The sequence below is a fragment of the Coregonus clupeaformis genome, chromosome 14, assembly GCF_020615455.1.
Source record: "Coregonus clupeaformis isolate EN_2021a chromosome 14, ASM2061545v1, whole genome shotgun sequence".
NCBI lineage: Eukaryota > Metazoa > Chordata > Actinopteri > Salmoniformes > Salmonidae > Coregonus > Coregonus clupeaformis.
Window position 1 is genome coordinate 9,398,598 of NC_059205.1, and position 22,167 is coordinate 9,420,764.

The following is a 22,167-nucleotide window of genomic DNA, read 5'->3' on the forward strand; positions in this document are numbered from 1 at the left end:
TTCCATTTATTCCATTCCAGCCATTACAATGACCCTGTCCTCCTATAGCTCCCCCCACCAGCCTCCTCTGGTGTCTAGGTGTCGTGAACTGTGGTTAAGGGTTGTGTTGGGCAAAAATACTTGAACGCTACATGTTTCAACATCGAGCGGGAAACAATGTGCCACATTTCTTTGAAACATTCTAAAACAAAAACAGCATTTTAAAAAAACGTACACTAAACAAAACCCTTCATTACTGGCACAAAGCAACCTCCCTATTGAAAAACATTCTTCCAAAATGGTCTTCAGTACAACTACCGCAGACCCACACTCCTTTGAGAGAAAGTATTTTCCTTATCGTCTTGACAAAATGTTGAAGCTCCTGAACACTGACAGCTGAGTACAATGTTAACGATATTGATATAGGGTCCTATAGTGGTACAAAAACAAACATTGTCTATCTTCCATGATAATTGCACCCGTATAGTTGTCATATACTTTGTGTTTCTCTTTCTCCCCAAGTCTGCTCCATAGGGAACGTCACTCAGGAGGATCAGCTTCCGATCAGCTCATGAGCCTTTTAAACGGTTCAATCTCATCAGATAGGTGGGGGTCAGTGTGCGTGTCTGTCTGGGACACAAAGGGTTTTGGGGATTCCCCCTTCTCTTCTAGCCTTCATATCATTGTCTTAACCCACAGTGACGAATCGGCTGCCTTTGCTGGTCTGCGCAGTGGTGACGTGCTCGTCTTTCAGGATGCGGAATCGCTCATTCAAAGTCATCGCAGTCTGCTGTGACAACAGTTGGGAGAGAGAACGCTTGTCAGAAAAACATCCAATTCACTTCACACAAAATAAAGATGCATTGGTCGCGTGCACAGATGTTATCGCAGGTGCAGCGAAATGCGTGTGTCTAGCTTCAACAGGGCAGTAATACCTAGCAATAATAATAATAAAAAATACACCATTCAGAAAAATTAAGAAATATCAAAACGAACAATGTCAGAGACCAGAATATAAATATATATTTACATATAATGGTGTACATACAGTATAACTGGGTCCAGTTCACTACATTTTACATTTTAGTCATTTAGCAGATGCTCTTATCCAGAGCGACTTACAGTTAAGTGAGTGCATACATTATATTTAAATTTTTCATACTGGCCCCCCATGGGAATCAAACCCACAAGCCTGGCGTTGCAAACGCCATGCTCTACCAACTGAGCTACATCCCTGCCGGCCATTCCCTCCCCTACCCTGGACGACGCTGGGCCAATTGTGCTAGAAACGAAATGGAAGCAAACTGACCGAAGCAGGGAGGCACGATCTGAATTTGTTCACTACGTTTATGTTAATTCTGGACGTTTTTGAAACCTTTTTGCTACAGCGTGCCCTAATGAACATGACACTATTCACCAATTCACAGGGGGGAAACTTAGATTTTGAACCACTAGGGGGAGTTAGACTATTTACCGTATTTTCCGCACTATAAGGCGCACCGGATTCTAAGGCGCACCTTCAATGAATGGCCTATTTTAGAACTGTTTTCATATATAGGGCGCACCGGATTATAAGGCGCATAGAATAGAAGATACTGCAGTCAAACGTTTGACTGGGGTTGCGTTATGCATCCACTAGATGGAGCTGTGCTAAAGGGAATGTCAACAAAATAAAGTCAAACTTTATTAAGCGTTCTGACAACTCCGTTCACTCCCATGGTAACATTGTTCAAATGTTAATGTGCATATTAACAATATCTCCCAGCCTTGCTCACTCTTCTCCCAAATGTGGAGGGGAACTTTTCCCTGATTCAGTAAACACGTAGTAAAAGAAACAGTCTGATACCACTAAATCAAACGTAAAGCTCACTTTTCAGTTCATTCCCGTCCACGAATCCCTCAAATTCTTCTTCTTCAGTGTCCGAATTGAACAGTTGGGCGACTACGGCATCCAACCTGCCGGCTCCCTCTCGTCATTATCCGAGTCAGTGTCGCTGCTGTTGCCTGGCAGTTCAGAGATTATTCCTGCCTTCGTGAAAGCTTGGACCACAGTTGAGACTGATATATCAGCCCAGGCATCCACGATCCATTGGCAGATAGTGGCGTAAGTCGCCCGGCGCTGTCTCCCCGTCTTGGTGAACGTGTGTTCGCCTTCTGTCATCCACTGCTCCCACGCAGCTCGCAGTCTAGTTTTGAACGCCCTGTTGACACCAATATCTAGTGGCTGGAGTTCTTTAGTTAATCCACCCGGAATGACGGCAAGCGCCGAATTAGTTTGCTTCACTTGTTTTTTGACAGCATCGGTGATATGGGCGCGCATGGAGTCGTAGATCAATAGGGACGGAGCTGTGTGGAAAAAGCCACCCGGTCTCTTGACGTACATTTCTCTCAGCCACTCACTCATCTTTTCCTCTTCCATCCATCCCTTCGGGCTAGCTTTGATGACGACGCCGGCTGGTAAGTTTTCTTTTGGCAAGGTCTTCCTCTTGAAAATAACCATGGGTGGAAGTTTCTGGCCATTAGCCTGGCAGGCGAGAACTACAGTGAAGGATGACTTCTCATTCCCTGTGGTGCGTACAGACACCGTACTGGTCCCCGTTTTCTCCACAGTGCGGTTCACGGGAATATCAAAGTCGTACTGAAACATTTCATTATTATTAAATTGTTTTTATTGGTTTTTCATACTGAAACATTTTGACAGAGCACCTTGAGCGCCGTGTACAACCAGTATGGATCAACCAATTAACCAATTGATCCATATATAAGGCGCTCCGGATTATAAGGCGCACTGTCGTTTTTTGAGAAAATTAAAGGCTTTTAAGTGCGCCTTATAGTGCAGAAAATACGGTACTTCAAACAACCATTCCTAACATTTACACGGAGTGTCCAAAACATTAGGAACACCTTCCTAATATTGAGTTGCACCCACTTTTGTCCTCAGAACGGCCTCAATTTGTTGGGGCATGGACTCCACAAGATGTCGAAAGCGTTCCACAGGGATGCTGGCCCATATTGACTCCAATGCTTCCCACAGTTGTGTCAAGTTGGCTGGATTTCCTTTGGGTGGTGGACCATTCTTGATACACATGGGAAACTGTTGAGCATTAAAAACCCAGCAGCGTTGCAGTTCTTGACACAAACCAGTGCGCCTGGCACCTACTACCATACCCCATTCAAAATGCACTTAAATCTTTTGTCTTGCCCATTCACCCTCTGAATGGCACACATACACAATCTATGTCTCAAGGCTTAAAATTCCTTCTCTAACCTGTCTCCTCCCCTTCATCTATACTGATTGAAGTGGATTTAACAGGTGACATCAATAAGGGATCATCGCTGTCACCTGGTCAGTCTGTCATAGAAAGAGCAGGTGTCGCTAATGTTTTTGTACACTGAGGCTCATGAGGACAAGATCAGAAACAACTTGGGGTACGTTTACACAGGCAGCCTAATTCTGATCTTTTACCTAATCAGATCAGCTCTTTTGCCAAAAATGTGTCAAAATATCAGTTTGTATCTTATTCTCACCGGTTTCCCCACGCTGTTGATGTCAAACTGCAAGGGGACTCCTTTAGGCGGTTCCGATTTCTTCTCCTCTTCTACCTCCATCTTGACTGGGGCAGAGCTGGTGGGGGCCGGGGGTTGCAGGGGCCAAGCACAGGGTGGCCTGGGGGAACAGAGAAGAAAATATGGCGAGTGGTTATGTACAGTTGCTGAAGATATATTGGCACTCATGCACTTTTCTTAAATAATTCCCTATATATTCTAAAATATGTTGACATTGGAAAATAATGTTTGTTCCCCGAACCTTGTTATTTGATTTTCTAAATTGCAGAACCAATTGTATTTTTGTAAATATAAGTTTAGAAAATAAAAGACAAATGGACACAATTATTGGCACCCCGGAGCTAGTACTTGGTAGCACAGCCTTTGGACAAGAACTGCAGACAAACGCTTCTTGTAGCCATTAATGAGCTTGCTGCACCTTCCTACTGGCAATTTGGCTAACTTTTCAGCAGCAAACTGCTCTAATAATGTTTGAGGGGTACCCTCCACCAACTGCAGTTGTCAGCTCTTGCCATAGGTTATGGATGTGATTCAGATCAGAACTCTTCACTGGCCCCTCCAGAACAGTCCAGCTTTTCTTCTTGAACCATTCCAGGGTGCTTTTGACGTTTGTTTGGGATTGTTTTCCTGCTGGAAGTTCCACAACCTTCAACAGATGCAGTTTTTGGACAGTGGGTTGAACATTGCACTACAAAACACCATGATAATCTGCTGTTTTCATGATGTCTTGCACACATTCAAGGCCTCCCAGTACCAGAGGCAGCAAAGCAACCCTGCTTAATTTGGTTGTTGGTAAACATAGGAAGACCTCACTACTGAAAGAGACAAGAAAGCCTGATTGAACTTCTCAAAGACCCACCTAACAAGCCTAAATCTTGGGGGAAATGTTCTGTAGACCAATGAAACAAAATTATAGTGCTTTGGCAATGCAGATCAGCACTGTGTTGACTGACGACAAAATTAAGAATTTAAAGAAAAGAACACCCTGCCTACAATCAAAACATGGGAGAAGTTTGATAATACTGTGGGGTTGCTTTGCTGCCTCTGGTACTGGGGGCCTTCAATGTGTTCAAGACATCATGAAAACAGCTGATTATCATGGTGTTTTGGAGTGCAATGTTCAATCCACTGTCCAAAAATGTTCCACTAGATGTTGGAACATTGCTGCGGGGACTTGCTTCCATTCAGCCACTGGAACTAAGGGGCCTAGCTCAAACCGTGAAAAACAGTCCCAGACCATTATTCCTCCTCCACCAAACTTTACAGTTGGTACTATGCATTGGGGCAGGTAGCGTTCTCCTGGCATCCGCCAAACCCAGATTTGTCCGTTGGACTGCCAGATGGTAAAGCGTGATTCATCACTCCAGAGAACGAGTTTCCACTGCTCCAGAATCCAATGGCGGCAAGCTTTACACCACTCCAGCCGTTGCTTGGCATTGCGCGTGGTGATCTTAGGCTTGTGTGCGGCTGCTCGGCCATGGAAACCCATTTCATGAAGCTCCCGACAAACACTTCTTGTGCTGACGTTGCTTCCAGAGGAAGTTTGGAACTTGGTAGTGAGTGTTGCAACCGAGGACAGACAATGTTTTTGCGCTACACGCTTCAACACTCGGAGGTATCGTTCTGTGAGCTTGTGTGGCCTACCACTTCGCGGCTGAGCCGCTGTTGCTCCTAGATGTTTCCACTTCACAATAACAACACTTACAGTTGACCGGGGCAGTTCTAGCAGGGCAGAAATTTGACGAACTGACGATACTATGACAGTGCCACGCTGAAAGTCACTGAGCTCTTCAGTAAGGCCAATGTTTGTCTATGGAGATTGCATGGCGGTGTGCTTGATTTTATACACCTATCAGTAACGGGTGTGGCTGAAATAGCCGAATTCACTCATTTGAAGGGGTGTTCACATACTTTTGTGTATATATAGTGTATCTTGGCCAAAGGCTGTGCAACCAAGTACTAGCTCACGGGGTGCCAATAATTGTGTCCATGCAATGTCTTTATTTTCTAACTTAAAATGGTAAACTTAAGTTTACAAAAATAAAATTGGTTCCGCAATGTCGAAAATCCAATAACAAGGTGTGGAGACCAATTGTATTTTTTCAACTTATTTTAGAAGAAACAAGGAATTATGTAAGAAAAGTCCAAGGGTGCCAATATATTTGGTCACAACTGTGTATATATAGGGCCAGGAGTATTTAAATGTTGTCGTCATTTAGCTGACGCTCTTACCCAGAGCGACTTTCAGGAGCAATTAAGGTTAAGTGCTTTGCTCAATGGCACATACAGATTTTTCACCTAGTCAGCTCGGGGATTTGAACCAGCTACCTTTCAGTTAATGGTCCAACGCTCTTAACTACCTGCCACCCTCATACCACTTGAACTGACCAGGAACAACTCTGGTCCTTAGTTATGATCAGGTTCTATGGTATGGTAACTACTGGCCCTATGTATTCAATCAGCCTCTGTTCATATAGTGGTATGTGTGGCTTCATAATGTGACTCACTCAGGCGGTGTCATGGTAGTGGGGTTGTCGATGGAAACGGTCAGGATCCCACTGCTGTTTGTTGACGTGCGCCACCTGGTGGACAGACAGACACACATATGGTTAGACAACTTGTGGATAATGACGAGCAAAGGTTCGATGTGTATAGTCTTCAAGAATGATGAGGGTGCTCTATATTATACAGTGGAATGTGGTCTGTCAAGAGGCCACAGTCAGAATGTGTTCACAACCTTCCACACCCACACACAGGTAAAATACTCACTGGCGAGTTCTAACTGGGGCAGGAGGTGTAGAGGTTAAAGGCAGCTTCTGAACCTGCGGTATGGAAGAATGTACAGGTGAGACAAAGACAGGACTTTCCATGCACTGCCCCCCTCCCAGAAAAGGCTGCATACGGTCAGAGACACCTACGGGCCAATAGAGCGTACCTTGAGGCCCCTGCGGAAGAGAAATGTGGACTGGCAGGCTTCTCTCTGGGTTTGGACAGGGTGCAAGGGCCTACAAGGAGAAGACAAGATGGACGGTTGGTCTAGGAATGGAGATCGAAATGTTCCATGATGTCCTTCGTTTGTGCAATGTCATTGGAGAGCACTTGGAACAATTCTGCAGTGATTCTCAGTGTTAGACAGAGCCAGTCCCAATTTCTTCCCTACCCCTTTGCTTTGATGTTAACCCTTCGATATTTGCAGATATTACAGGCCTAGATAGGTATAAGCAGTGTATGGCGCTTCCACCACATTACTTAAAGAGGAAATCTGCAGTTGCTACATCCCTTTTTGGACTTGTAAATGAATTATATTTACCCATTGATTCTTGAAGAATATAACTTATAAATGCCTCATGAGCTTAGTTCAACTGGCGTACCACATCAGAGCCCAAAATATAAGCTTGTTTTACTCCAATCTTTGTAAACAAAGTAAATCTAAACAAACACTGTATAGCCTCAACACATGGTTAAAACTATACTTCTGATATCATAGATGGTCAGTCCTTGCATCCATAGCTGTATTAATTTTAGAGTGGTTACATTTCAGCCCAATCCCTCATCCGTTTACCAATAACAGTGGCAGGGAGGACACTTTGTTATTGTTTCAACTGTTTCAAATATATATCAGATGTACTTGAGAAAAATCACAATCCTCACTGCTATCCAAACAAATTGAGTGCTGATTGGCCCTTTAAACCATACATATCTGCAAACATTCAAGGGTTAGGGCCAAAGGGAAGAAGGGGTAGATAGCGAATTGGGACCAGCTGACAGTGTGACGTGGTGATATTCCATGGAGGTGAGTCATCTTTTGTATTTATTTCACCTTTATTTAACCAGGTAAGCCAGTTGAGAACAAGTTCTCATTTACAACTGCGACCTGGCCAAGATAAAGCAAAGCAGTGCGATAAAAACAACAACACAGAGTTACATATGGGGTAAAAAAACATAACGTCAAAAAAATACAACAGAAAATACAGTGGGGAAAAAAGTATTTAGTCAGCCACCAATTGTGCAAGTTCTCCCACTTAAAAAGATGAGAGAGGCCTGTAATTCATCATAGGTACACGTCAACTATGACAGACAAATTGAGAAAAGAAAATCCAGAAAATCACATTGTAGGATTTTTAATGAATTTATTTGCAAATTATGGTGTAAAATAAGTATTTGGTCAATAACAAAAGTTTCTCAATACTTTGTTATATACCCTTTGTTGGCAATGACACAGGTCAAACGTTTTCTGTAAGTCTTCACAAGGTTTTCACACACTGTTGCTGGTATTTTGGCCCATTCCTCCATGCAGATCTCCTCTAGAGCAGTGATGTTTTGGGGCTGTCGCTGGGCAACACAGACTTTCAACTCCCTCCAAAGATTTTCTATGGGGTTGACATCTGGAGACTGGCTAGGCCACTCCAGGACCTTGAAATGCTTCTTACGAAGCCACTCCTGGCATTTGAAATTATATATACAGTGTGTGCAAATGTAGCAAGTTATGTAGGTAAGGCAATAAATAGGCTATAGTGCAAAATAATTACAATTAGAATTAACACTGGAATGCTAGATGTGCAAGAGATTATGTGCAAATAGAGATACTGGGGTACAAAAGAGCAAAATAAATAACAATATAGGGATGAGGTAGTTGGGTGGGCTAATTTCAGATGGGCTGTGTACAGGTGCAGTGATTGGTAAGGTGCTCTGACAACTGATGCTTAAAGTTAGTGAGGGAGCTAATAGTCTCCAGCTTCAGAGATTTTTGCAATTCGTTCCAGTCATTGGCAGCAGAGAACTGGAAGGAATGGCGGCCAAAGGAGGTGTTGGCTTTGGGGATGACCAGTGAGATATACCTGCTGGAGCGCAGACTACGGGTGGGTGCTGCTATGGTGACCAATGAGCTAAGATAAGGCAGGGATTTGCCTAGCAGTGATTTATAGATGGCCTGGAGCCAGTGGGTTTGACGACGAACATGTAGTGAGGACCAGCCAACAAGAGCGTACAGGTCACAGTGGTGGGTAGTGTATGGGGCTTTGGAGACAAAACGGATGGCACTGTGATAGACTACATCCAATTTGCTGAGTAGAGTGTTGGAGGCTATTTTGTAAATGACATCACCGAAGTCAAAGATCAGTAGGATAGTCAGTTTTACGAGGGCATGTTTGGCAGCATGAGTGAAGGAGGCTTTGTTGCGAAATAGGAAGCCGATTCTAGATTTAACTTTGGATTGGAGATTCTTAATGTGAGTCTGGAAGGAGAGTTTACAGTCTAACCAGACACCTAGGTATTTGTAGTTGTCCACATACTCTAGGTCAGACCCGTCGAGAGTAGTGATTCTAGTCGGGTGGGCGGGTGCCAGCAGCGTTCGATTGAAGAGCATGCATTTAGTTTTACTAGTGTTTAAGAGCAGTTGGAGGCTACTGAAGGAGTGTTGTATGGCATTGAAGCTCGTTTGGAGGTTTGTTAACACAGTGTCCAATGAAGGGCCAGATGTATACAAAATGGTGTCGTCTACGTAGAGGTGGATCTGAGAGTCACCAGCAGCAAGAGCGACATCATTGATATACACGGAGAAAAGAGTCGGCCCAAGAATTGAACCCTGTGGCACCCCCATAGAGACTGCCATAGGTCCAGACAACAGGCTCTCCGATTTGACACATTGAACTCTATCTGAGAAGTAGTTGGTGAACCAGGCGAGGCAGTCATTTGAGAAACCAAGGCTATTTAGTCTGCCAATAAGATTGCGGTGGTTGACAGAGTCGAAAGCCTTGGCCAGGTCGATGAAGACGGCCGCACAGTACTGTCTATTATCGATCGCGGTTATAATATCGTTTAGGACCTTGAGCGTGGCTGAAGTGCACCCATGACCAGCTCGGAAACCGGATTGCATAGCGGAGAAGGTACGGTGGGATTCGAAATGGTCGGTGATCTGTTTGTTAACTTGGCTTTCAAATACTTTCGAAAGGCAGAGCAGGATGGATATAGGTCTGTAACAGTTTGGATCTAGAGTGTCACCCCCTTTGAAGAGGGGGATGACCGCGGCAGCTTTCCAATCTCTGGGAATCTCAAGACGTTACGAAAGAGAGGTTGAACAGGCTAGTAATAGGGGTTGCGACAATTTCGGCGGCTAGTTTTAGAAAGAAAGGGTCCAGATTGTCTAGCCCAGCTGATTTGTAGGGGTCCAGATTTTGCAGCTCTTTCAGAACATCAGCTGTCTGAATTTGTGTGAAGGAGAAGCGGGGGGGAGCATGGGCAAGTTGTAGCAAAATGCTTGTTGAAATTCTCGATTATTGTAGATTTATCGGTGGTGATAGTGTTTCCTAGCCTCAGTGCAGTGGGCAGCTGGGAGGAAGTGCTCTTATTCTCCATGGACTTTACAGTGTCCCAAAACTTTTTGGAGTTAGTGCTACAGGATGCAAATTTCTGTTTGAAAAAGTTAGCCTTTGCTTTCCTGACTGCTTGTGTATATTGGTTCCTAACTTCCCTGAAAAGTTGCATATCGCGGGGGCTATTTGATGCTAATGCAGTACGCCACAGGATGTTTTTGTGCTGGTCAAGGGCAGTCAAGTCTGAGGAGAACCAGGGGCTATATCTGTTCTTAGTTCTGTATTTTTTGAATGGGGCATGTTTATTTAAGTTAATTTGAAATTACTTGTAAAGAACAACCAGGCATCCTCTACTGACGGAATGAGATCTATATCCATCCAGGATACCTGGGCCAGGTCAATTAGGAAGGCCTGCTCGCTAAAGTGTTTTAGGGAGCGTTTGACAGTGATGAGGGGTGGTCGTTTGACCGCGGACCCGTTACGGACGCAGGCAATAAGGCAGTGATCGCTGAGATCCTGGTTGAAGACAGCGGAGGTGTATTTAGAGGGTAAGTTAGTCAGGATGATATCTATGAGGGTACCCATGTTTACGGATTTAGGGTTGTACCTGGTAGGTTCCTGGTAGTCATCCAGGAGTAAATGCTCCAAATGTTATTTCCTCACAGTCTCCGCAGCTGAAAGGGTCTAGTCGAGTTGGCGCCTCTCTGTACGTCTGTCTGTCTGTAAGCCCTCTTCTGGCCTTGCGTCTGTCTGTATTGTGCTGGTTGGATAAAAGGCAGTGATTGGTTGTTGAAGGGGCGTAACTTCTGAGAGAGAAAATGTAAATAGAGATAGTGAACAGAGGAGCAAGGTCTTCTTTGAAAACTAACTCTCTCCTCTTTGATCCCAACAAGGGTCATGTTAACTAGGCATGAAACAGAGGAAAACAGTTAGAAACTGAGTGAAACAGTGAGGTATTATCTAAACTCAGGGATGCTCATTTTGGTTTTCTGATGCACGTTTTGCTACAGCGTGCCCTAATGAAAATGTCCCAGATGTATGAGCCCTTAGTACCTGGTTGATAGCAAGTCGGTTCAGCGGACTGATGCCTTTCTGTAGCGCTGCAGTCTTCCGGGCTGCCAGTCCAGTGATGACCCCTTGACCCCAGCGTCGACCATCCAGAGGGGTAATCTTCCGGGCTCTTCCAACACCCGCTTTCATTATCCCCCCTCTTGGTACACCACCTCCTGGAAATGACACAGCTTCTTATTCATGTGGAGAATAGTTAATTGGCATTTTAAGTGGAGCTAAGAATGTCTGCCATTTCAAATATCCCAGGCATGTGGTCCTCTGTAGCTCAGCTGGTAGAGCACGGCGCTTGTAACGCCAAGGTAGTGGGTTCGATCCCCGGGACCACCCATACACAAAAATTTATGCACGCATGACTGTAAGTCGCTTTGGATAAAAGCGTCTGCTAAATGGCATATTATTATTATTATTATTATTATATGATTAGATGAAGCTATTCAACAATAGAGAACCAGCTGCAGTGATGAGCACCACAAACAAAGCTACTGTACACACCTCTTTGGGTCTGTCCCCTGGCCCTAGCTCCCTTGGACAAAGCCCTTCCCCTTCTGTAGTGGCCTGCTGTTCCCCATGCCCGGCCTCTTTGCTTGTTGCTCTTTCTTGTTCAAACGAATGATATCATCTAGGATAGTCAGATGAACAAAACAATAAGTTGACTTGTCAGTGAGCTATTTTTCAGTCAATGTATGTATGCCATGCTTATGAATGCAAGCTTGTCTGGCTCTTGGAAGTCTTGGCTGAATTTGTACATTAACTAACTACATTCATCATTCTCGCTGACGTTTGGATGGGCCAATACAATAGACCTGCATAACAACAAGTTATGCTTGTTGTTCGTTAGCTGACTAGTAGTGGCTAGCTTGCTTGGTCGCATTGAATGAACGCGGTTAACATACAAAGTTGCCAAGAGTAGTAGTTAAGTAGTAAGGTCTTTTTGAGTTTCAAATAGACAGTGTAATGTATCTAAAATAAATACATGTAGTTAGCTATATAGCGATGTATATTATGATCCCTTACGTGCGAACATTTAGCAAAATGGCAAGCTAGCTACAACAACCAAGCTCGAGCTTCTGGTGACCCAACCACATCAAAACAGTGTCGCGAGCAGCTTTACCTAAAGACATGTCGACCTTATCAGGTCCGCCTGAAGTGCTCCCCCGTGTAGCCGAAAACCGAACGTTGCTCATACTGTGGAAATCTGTAACTACACACAGGATAATTTTCTGAATAAAATTACAAACTGCGCCTCAACTCCAAACTTTAGCAAGCCAGGCTAGATATCTAGCTACGTCAAAAAATACCCCCCTGTCAAAACTGTTGTCACTAGTTACAAAAGCCACAAAGTCAAAATAGGCGATTTCGTAAAAATTCATGGAAAAAAACATGTACTTTTTTATTTTTATTTAGGGTTAGGCATACTGTTAGCAGTGGGGTTAAGGTTAGGTTTAAAATCAGATTTTAAGAAGATAAATTGTATAAATGGACGGGGTTTATGACTTTGTGGCTGTGGTAACTAGGGACGCCTTTACGCACGCGCACTAGAGACACTAATGGCATGCGTAGTCTGCTCTTACGAAACAAAAAGAAAACAACACGCTTGTATGTGTGTACGTTTCTGCTGTTGTTTGAATGGATACATATCAAGAACCCTCAGTTTAACAGGATTTTAACTGTGAGATAAACGTTCACAATAACCTGTATGCATCGCAGGTAAGTCATTTCTTGCGATTGTCATTGAATTATTTCATCGCTGACTTCAAATTGTGCCTTGGTCTGCATGATAACATCCTGTTTTATGTTGCTTGTATTATCAGAAATGTATTGAAGATGAAAAAGGACGATTGTTGAACTGAGTGATATGTATTTAGTAATTGACCTCCAATGCCTCCCTCTATCCAGTTTGTTGCTCATTCCAGCATCCAAGCACATTTGGAAGTTTGTGACACTCGAGAGCCAAAGACACTGCTACTACTCCTCCTTGACCAAATTAGTAGGCCTAAGCACTATTAATAATCGAACCACAATGCCAGCAAAAAAACGCAAGGCGACCTTTGCCAAAATGGACAACGCCAAACAGCAGAAGCTGCAGGCTGTAAAAGAGGGTGAGAGGGAGAGAGAAAAGGGATGGCTGCAGGGTGTGGTGGCTGAGCAACGGAAGGAGAAACAGGACTTGAAATTCAACAAGAAGCGCCTCCGTTTTCTGTCCAAAACCCAGAAGATAAAGCAAGGTTCAGAGGGAGTAGTCTACTGGATGAACCGGGATCACAGGGTCCAAGGTGACAAAATCTCCAGTATATATACTACCAATAACACGATGGCCGATTGAAAGTGCATTGAATGTAGCTATAGGCTCAGCAGTGTGCAAAGGCTAACTGTGCTGTTCTGGCCTGGTTATCCATCCACCATAGTTGCTTGGACAATGGGAAAATAAACTATTCAAGCCAGTATAGTTTGGATTGGCATTGTAGTGTGAAAGGTTTTTGGGGATTATTTTCAGTATTTGCAGTCATATTCACCAGTAACACCAGTAGATTGTTTGCTTCTCTCATTGACTCTTACTGTAGATAACTGGGCGTTGATCCATGCCCAGCAGCTTGCCCTCGAAGAGAAGCTGCCCCTGCACATCTGTGTCTGTTTGGTGATACCACAAGACTCTGAGTTGGCCACCATCCGCCATTTTGGCTTCATGCTGAGGGGACTGGAGGAAGTTGCTAAGGTAGAGAGACCCCCCCCACATCTTTGTATGGGGTGAAAATGACTTGTGTGTGAGGCATTAGGGTTAGCAGTGTGGTTAGGTTTAAAATCAGATTTTATGGACTTTGGCTGTGCCAGCTAGTGACCACTGCAGAGCTTCCTCCAGAACAAGGTTCATGATGAAAAACGACAATCTGCATCTAGGGACGGGCTCAAACTGTTTACCCAACCAGAACTTAGAGAGACTATGAGATGGAGATGGCCCAACCAGTGCAAGAACTGATTGGGCCAATCAGTGCCAAAACAACTAGTATCCTAAAACAAGTGTAAAAACCACACTAGAAAAGACAGGCGACCGACCTTGACTTAAATTCTATTCATTTTACATTTTCAGTGAATCAACGAACACAAACCTGAAGAATTTGTATGCGAATCTGTTTGTTGATTCACAGGAAATAAAAAATAAATTGAACCAAAGTCAAGGTCGGGTGCTTGTCTTTTCTAGTGTGCGGTTTTTGTCTTGGTATCCGGCCCGGGTGGCCCTGGCCTCCTCCTACATCCCCCCCTACGATCGTTACACTCTGTCTCACGAGTTCATGAGGCCTCTGAGAATTCTGTGTCCTGTGTGATCTGATGCAAGTGGACTTCAGACCTTTTTAAGTTAGCAATTAAGCAGGTTACTCATGTTATGATTGTAAACAAATATATGTGAGGATATGACATCTGGGTCGTCGGCTTGGCATCCTCCACAGTTCTTACACTTGTTTATGGCCCAATCAGTCGACGAGGGAGATTCTCAATTGGCCAAAAATTCTGTCCTCTCCTCAACTCCATCCTCCTCTCTTCTGTGACCCGGAAACCTATACGTGGTTGCCATATGTAGGAGAGTGTCAGTTCGTTAATAGGTGAAGGGAGGAGTTTTCTCCTCTCCTCGTTGCCGCCTCCAGTGTAGGATGCTCAGGTGTATCCTACCTCGGAAGAGTTTTGAAATGCGCCACACCCCCTTCGAAACAGCTGTATTTTCTCGGATGAGAAAAGCATGCAGGCATTTAAAAACGATACACTACTTAGGGTAAACGTCCCTATTAAGCCCACGTACCATAGAAGCCCACTTGCAACTTCTGAGTAAAAAAATAAATAAAAATACATCAGCATTTTTTGCTGTGTGACGTTTCTTCCAATTAAGCTGCTTGCTACATAAATGTCACTTATTATTGTAAGCCAGTAAGATTTGTCAATATTGAGTTATCAAAGCATATGTGTGACATGTGCCTGCTGATCCTAGAAGAAGTTGCAAAAAAACGTTGGTGATTTTGGTACCCTCAGAAGACAATTTTTTTTGCATATTTCTACTCCTGTTTTTGGTAAGTACTCATTTAAGTGATTAGTGTTTTGAATAAGACATATGTTAGAATATTACTTGAATTATAAATATTGTTTCTTTTTAAATCAAAATATGAGTTTTAGCATGCTAGGAAACAGACCACATGCTGCATCAGTACAGTAGCTGCATAGTATGGTTCATTGCAATGACATAAAGCATGATAAGCAGGTATAGTTAACATTTTTGTATGCAGTTTATATTATTATACTGTTAAATAGACAATAAATGTGTATGTCTATCTTTATTAATTTTTTTATTAACATTTTTACCTGGTGGGCTTAAAGGGGACGCTAGCAAAAATATCACACTGTCTGGGGTGGATGTAAATGAGTGTAGCTAATTACTTCTCTGCATTATAAATGTATACTTTTCATGTTATGTTAGTGCACCATATATAGGGTTATTTCATATAGTTGTTTTTTTAATGTCATGTGCGTAGAATAAAATATTCTGTTTTTTAACCATAAATTCACTGATGTTCCCTTTAAGCCCACCTGCTCCCATTAAGCCCACTTGACTGTGTTTCAATGGGGATTTTCTTCCTTTTGACCTTTTAACCATTTTCCTCCCTAATTTTGACCTCACCTGATAAATCAGCTCCATAATTCAGATTATTCATATCCATATTTAAATATCAGTCATATTGCATAGGTCAATTCATTCTGGATAGGCCTATATTCTATCCTAACGTTAACAATAATTTTTGTTTCTTCTCTGGCAGAAGCTATGACAAGCAAAGATACTCCTCTGGGACCCCATGTGATCGCTCTGTCTCCACCTGCACAACCTCGCCCAGCCAGGAAAACAGCACTAAACTTTCCAGTGGGACCCCGTGCCACCTCTATATCTCCACCTGCACAACCACGCTCATGCGCAACATCTGTGGGCGAAGAATCCATGTCCCAGATTATCCTCAGTGTAGAAACTCTTGCTGGGTCCAACATTCTCAACATCACCAATATTGAGGATTGCAATGCTTGCAAATGATGAAATGTCACAACCCCAGCCATCAACGTCTGCATCCTCTGCAACTTCAAGCCCTTCACCCTCATCAGGCATTGGCATCAAAGATGTCTTCCTGCAACGCATCATGTCAACCAAGAAGAGCAATCCTGCCAAAAGACAGAATCAACACTCTAAAATATGGAGCGTCTCTAACATCTGAACAAGCCTTGTTGCGGCTAGGGGAAAGTGGAAAAAAGAAGGCAGCAAAAAATAAACAACCTAAGGATGGCAAGAGCAAGAAGGCTCCTCTGGAGAAGGCAAACGCATCGGAGGCAACGAGGCAGTGAGCAAAGAGGAAAATGAGAATACAGAAACCTGTACCACAACCTTCCCAGTGGAGAGAGACGTGTACTATGCTGTCATGTTCACCAAACCAGCGGCATATTACATCGTACCATCACTTAACGAGTCAGTACCTGAGGGTGAACGGTATGTGATGAAGTTCCTAGACAGAGGGCCAAACAACCCATTCTTCCTCCCATCCAGGGACAAGATTGAGGATGTAGAGTTCAAGTTCATCCTCTGCAAAGCAGAGCTGGAGGGACCTGGACCATTCTATTTGCGCAATCATGAGGTCATTGAAAATCTGTACAAAAACAAGATGAAAGCCTTCAAAGACTTGTTAGCGTAAGACTGGCAAGCAAAGACAACCACCACGTGGGCAAAAGATTGAAACAAACAAACAAAATAAAGCTTAGACCACCCTATAACCTGTTATGTTACACTAAAATAACGATAAAATCACATCAAAGAGCATAGGCCTACGTTTAGCCTAGGAGAAAGTAGAAATTGCAGAAATGTTTCTTGTTTATTTTGCTTAAGTTATAGGCTAATGATACATGAGCTTCCAGATGTTATGACTGATGTCTCCTCACAATGAACTGTATGTTGTAATGTTACTCCACAATGTACTGAATGGTTTTAAAATGTGTTTTTACAATGTTTTCAAACTACTAGCCTAAATGTGATTGAACATTTGAAAATCAGTTAAAGTTATTGTTTAAATGTAAATCCTGAAATTGACTCATTTACTATCCTTAGAACATTAGTATTGAACCTGCAAACTGTTTTTCTTTTAGTCAGTCGGTCTTCAGAAATCTTCATAAAAACATCTGACATTTTGGCCAATTTCAAATGCCAACAGCACACCATCGGATAGAGATGCAGACTAAATGACAACACATATTGAAAGATGAAGTATTGAAGAGTAATTTCCACTATAGTTTTGATTTCTTTCATAAATAGGTTTTTAGCTACATTCCAAAGAAGACCTGTTGTAAGTTTTATCTTTTTCTGCGTTGACAACACAGCAAAAAGGCTGGTCACGCCTATTTCAAAAGCCATTTACAGGCCATAGGATAGGAGTGGAGACAAAAGGAAAATAGCTATTGAGAGCTAAGAGATTACAGATTTGAATAGAAGAAGTTTGTATTGTTAAGATTTTCAAAAAATATATATTTATTTATCAACAAATCTGAAGTGGGCTTATTTGCAACACCCATGGGCTTAAAGGTTACATTAGGTACCCATTAAGCCCATGCCAGACTTTCAACATATTCTGACAAATTAAACAATAAAAACATTAGAAATTGGTATAAATGAAATATTGACACTTCAAATGAGAGATTATACTTTCATTTTAACTAAAATGTTCTCACTTAAATTGGGGCAGTATGTATAAAAAATGTCTGAAAAGTGGATTTGGTGGGCTTAATAGGGAGGTTTACCCTATCCTTTTATCTATAAAATGTCTAGCAGAACTGTTAACAGTCATTTTTTTACCACTTTTACACATGAATTTTGAGATTCCACCTCTGTAAACGTAATTTGCCTGATGGAGCGATAGAGGAGGACAGTCTCATTTCTTACAAGCGCATTTGTTTCCACGTTTCCTCTCCTCCTCATCGAGTGGACGCAAGGGGGCGAGAGGAATCGAGGAAATCCAATTGAGATTCTCCTCTATACCTGCTTCCTGCTTGTCCCACGCGCTTATCTGTCCCCATTTTCACAGGACTGCAGTGCGCTGGATATTCAGTTCCACCTGCTCCAGGGCTCCGCTGGAGAACTGCTGCCGGGTTTTGTGCGGGACTGGATTTTGGGGGCAGTGGTGACCGACTTCTCCCCTCTAAGGACGCCGCTGCAGTGGGTGGAGGAGGTCAAAAATGGTCTTCCATCGGATATCCCCTTCATACAAGTATGCAGATCAGTCCCTTCAGGATTTCGCAGCGGTTTTGTTTTTGTGATAGTTGCGAGCAAAAATGCTTTATTTTGCTGCTGCAATTCTGACATTTTGCATGGCAATTTGCAATGATTTTTGTCCAATTTATCACGAAAATGCGCAGACAGTTTGTTGTGGCTTGATTGAATCATTATGCGGTAAAAGTTGGGTGAAAGTCGCACCTAGACCCAGAAATGCATTTCTTTTTCTGGGTCAGTGTCATTGAGAGACGGTGCTTCTTGAATATCATTGTGCAAAAGATTTGTGTCAGAAGGTTCGTGTCCCGGATTGGGTAGACAGGGATGGAACTCACTCTGCCATACCAACACTGAACACCTATTGAATTCCTGTTTAGCTTTCTTCAATTTCTCAGGCTTTGTTACAAAGGATTTCAAGTCCGTCACCTATCACGTCTTCCCATCACTAACGCAGGTGGATGCCCATAACGTGGTGCCCTGCTGGGTGGCATCAGACAAGCTGGAGTATGCTGCCAGGACGATCCGTACCAAGATCACCAAGCTTCTGCCCGAGTTCCTCACAGAGATGCCTTTAGTGGACAAACATCCGCACCCTGCTGTCCGAACCGCCAAGGTAAGAGGTTGTTTATAGAAGGTGGGTATTAATGGTATTGTATTTGTATAGAGACAATCCACTAAACTCTCTCTGGGTTGGGTAATATCTTGCCTGATCAGAAAACAACCCATAGCCCCCAGAATGCACAGGACAGGTGTAAGCAATAGGGTGATGACTTTGCAAAGCCTTCCAATGGAGCTTCTGCTGTATTGCTTACACCTATCAAGTCCCTCCAGACCTGAAACGCCAAAGTGGAAGTAAGTTTGATGTTGTTTTTAGAGGGGACATAAGTTCTTCCTCATTTCTTTCCCATCATCTTTCCTCCTGTCTTGGTGTAGGCCTACCCACAACCACTCATGGATATTTATCTTTCCACAACCTTTTCATTGAATAAAATCAAGCTCTCTTCTCCCAGCCAGTAGACTGGGCAGAGGTATTGTCCTCTCTGGAGGTGGACAGGACGGTAGAGGAGGTGGATTGGGCCAAATCTGGCACTGCAGCAGGCATAGCCATGTTGGAGTCTTTCATCGACCTGCGCCTCAAGAACTTTGCCACTCAGAGGAACAACCCCAATTCTTCTGCTGTTAGTCAGCTCTCGCCGTGGATCCGCTTCGGTCAGTTGAGGAAGCAACTTATTGGAATTTCTGTCAACACAAACTCTAGTGTTATTTCAGCCTGTAAACACACACCCTATGACCCTGCAATACACATCTCAGTCAGCTCTCCCCTTTCTAAGTGTTTTATGAAATTCAACATGCCAACTCAAAACCTAGTGTTCACCTAATGCCAGCCTACAAACACACACCCTATGACCTTACACACACCCTACCCTCTCTCTCTCCCTCCCTACCCTCTCTCCCTCCCTACCTCTCTCTCTCTCCATCCCTACCTCTCTCTCCATCCCTACCTCTCTCTCTATATCCCTACCTCTCTCTCTCCATCCCTACCTCTCTCTCTCTCCATCCCTACCTCTCTCTCTCCATCCCTACCTCTCTCTCTCTCTATCTCTCTCTCTATCCCTACCTCTCTCTCTCTCTCTCTATCCCTACCTCTCTCTCTCCCTACCCTCTCTCTCTCTACACTCTCTCTCTCCTCCCTACCCTCTCTCTCTATCCCTACCTCTCTCTCTCTCCCTACCCTCTCTCTCTCTCCTCCCTACCCTCTCTCTCCTCCCTACCCTCTCTCTCCTCCCTACCCTCTCTCTCTCCTCCCTACCCTCTCTCTCTCCTCCCTACCCTCTCTCTCTCCCTCCCTACCCTCTCTCTCTCCCTCCCTACCCTCTCTCTCTCTCTCCCTCCCTCCCTCTCCCTCTCTCTCCCTCCCTCCCTCTCTCTCTCTCTCCCTCTCTCTCCCTCCCTACGTCTCTCTCCCTCCCTACGTCTCTCTCCCCTCCCTACGTCTCTCTCCCTCCCTACGTCTCTCTCCCTCCCTCCCTGCCCTCTCTCTCCCTCCCTGCCCTCTCTCCATCCCTACCTCTCTCTCCCTCCCTGCCCTCTCTCTCTCCCTCCCTGCTCTCTCTCTCCATCCCTACCTCTCTCTCTCCATCCCTACCTCTCTCTCTCCATCCCTACCTCTCTCTCTCCATCCCTACCTCTCTCTCTCTCTCTCTCTCTCCATCCCTACCCCTCTCTCTCTCTCTCTCCATCCTACCGCTCTCTCTCTCTCTCTCTCCATCCTACCTCTCTCTCTCTCTCCATCCCTACCTCTCTCTCTCTCCATCCCTACCTCTCTCTCTCTCTCTCTCTCTCCATCCCTACCTCTCTCTCTCTCTCTCCATCCCTACCTCTCTCCATTTCTCCCTACATCTCTCCAGGTCACTTGTCTGCCCAGCGCGTGGTGCTGCAGGTCAAGCGCAGTGGGAAGAGTGCCGCCGAGTCAGTTTCCTCCTTCACAGAAGAACTGGTGGTGCGCAGAGAGTTGACTGATAACTTCTGTTTCTACAACCCCAACTATGACAGCGTGAAGGGTGAGTGAGGAGGACTGAGTTCTCTTGAGTTTAGACATTATCTGCATCCCAAATGGCACCCTATTCCCTATGTAGTGCACTACTTTTGACCAGAGCCCTAAACAAATACCTGATTAGAATGGCGCTGCAATAGATAGCTGCAATTTTACAGGCTCATGACCAGTTCTGCTGTTTTGTGTTTTAAGTGCTGAGCATACGTTTTTGTACATAATGTTTCCGTAATCGTTTCCTATGACCGAAGAGAGGTTCTGGACATCAGAACAGCGATCACTAACCTTGATTTGGATGAAGATTTCTACTTCAAGGAATGGGCGGAACAGGACATACTGCTCACCCTGGACCAGGCCCTAATCCCAGAGACTCGGAAAAGGAAGAGACGGCGTAAGAGAGTCCTACATGCGGGCTCCCTGACCAATAAATAGTCCCCCTTTACCCTCTGTTGTCCTTGTTCTATTGGCGAACAAGGACATGGTTAATATATCTAGCTGGTTTTTCTACAGTGAGGGGAAAAAATTATTTTATTCCCTACTGATTTTGTACGTTTGCCCACTGACAAAGACATGATCAGTCTATAATTTTAATGGTAGGTTTATTTGAACAGTGAGAGACAGAATAACAACAAACAAATCCAGAAAAACGCATGTCAAAAATGTTATAAATTGATTTGCATTTTAATGAGGGAAATAAGTATTTGACCCCTCTGCAAAACATGACTTAGTACTTGGTGGAAAAACCCTTGTTGGCAATCACAGAGGTCAGATTTTCTATGGGATTAAGGTCTGGAGACTGGCTAGGCCACTCCAGGACCTTAATGTGCTACTTCTTGTGCCACTTCTTTGTTGCCTTGGCCGTGTGTTTTGGGTCATTGTCATGCTGGAATACCCATCCACGACCCATTTTCAATGCCCTGGCTGAGGGAAGATCTCACCCAAGATTTGGCGGTACATGGCCCCGTCCATCGTCCCTTTGATGCGGTGAAGTTGTCCTGTCCCCTTAGCAGAAAAACACCCCCAAAGCATAATGTTTCCACCTCCATGTTTGACGGTGGGGATGGTGTTCTTGGGGTCATAGGCAGCATTCCTCCTCCTCCAAACACGGCGAGTTGAGTTGATGCCAAAGAGCTCGATTTTGGTCTCATCTGACCACAACACTTTCACCCAGTTCTCCTCTGAATCATTCAGATGTTCATAGGCAAACTACAGACGGCCCTGTATATATGTTTTCTTGAGCAGGGGGACCTTGCGGGCAATGCAGGATTTCAGTCCTTCACGGCGTAGTGTGTTACCAATTGTTTTCTTGGTGACTATGGTCCCAGCTGCCTTGAGATCATTGACAAGATCCTCCTGTGTAGTTCTGGGCTGATTCCTCACCGTTCTCATGATCATTGCAACTCCACAAGGTG

General features: G+C 44.1%; 2 protein-coding genes across 3 annotated transcripts in view; one reads left to right on the forward strand and one right to left on the reverse strand.

The window, feature by feature from the left end:
• LOC121581439 (UAP56-interacting factor-like) lies at positions 1-12,218 on the reverse strand. Its single transcript, XM_041896936.2, is given in 10 exon segments — positions 1-766; positions 3,508-3,646; positions 6,054-6,128; positions 6,316-6,368; positions 6,482-6,551; positions 10,521-10,663; positions 10,911-11,083; positions 11,421-11,452; positions 11,454-11,547; positions 12,040-12,218. Coding segments are annotated over 10 exon segments (951 nt in total). The 5' UTR covers positions 12,113-12,218; the 3' UTR covers positions 1-667.
• A 246-nt stretch (positions 12,219-12,464) lies between these two features.
• Positions 12,465-22,167, forward strand: part of LOC121580695 (CPD photolyase) — a 28,311-nt gene continuing 18,608 nt past the window's right edge. Inside the window, exons 1-7 of one of the 2 annotated variants that reach the window (XM_041895684.2) lie at positions 12,465-12,635; positions 12,825-13,201; positions 13,457-13,641; positions 18,020-18,202; positions 18,659-18,817; positions 19,215-19,413; positions 20,613-20,765. In XM_041895684.2, the coding sequence (XP_041751618.2) occupies positions 12,625-12,635; positions 12,825-13,201; positions 13,457-13,641; positions 18,020-18,202; positions 18,659-18,817; positions 19,215-19,413; positions 20,613-20,765 (1,267 nt within the window). In that variant the 5' untranslated portion in view covers positions 12,465-12,624. The remainder of the gene's footprint in view (positions 12,636-12,824; positions 13,202-13,456; positions 13,642-18,019; positions 18,203-18,658; positions 18,818-19,214; positions 19,414-20,612; positions 20,766-22,167) is intronic. The other variant, XM_041895685.2, reaches the window with a different exon arrangement.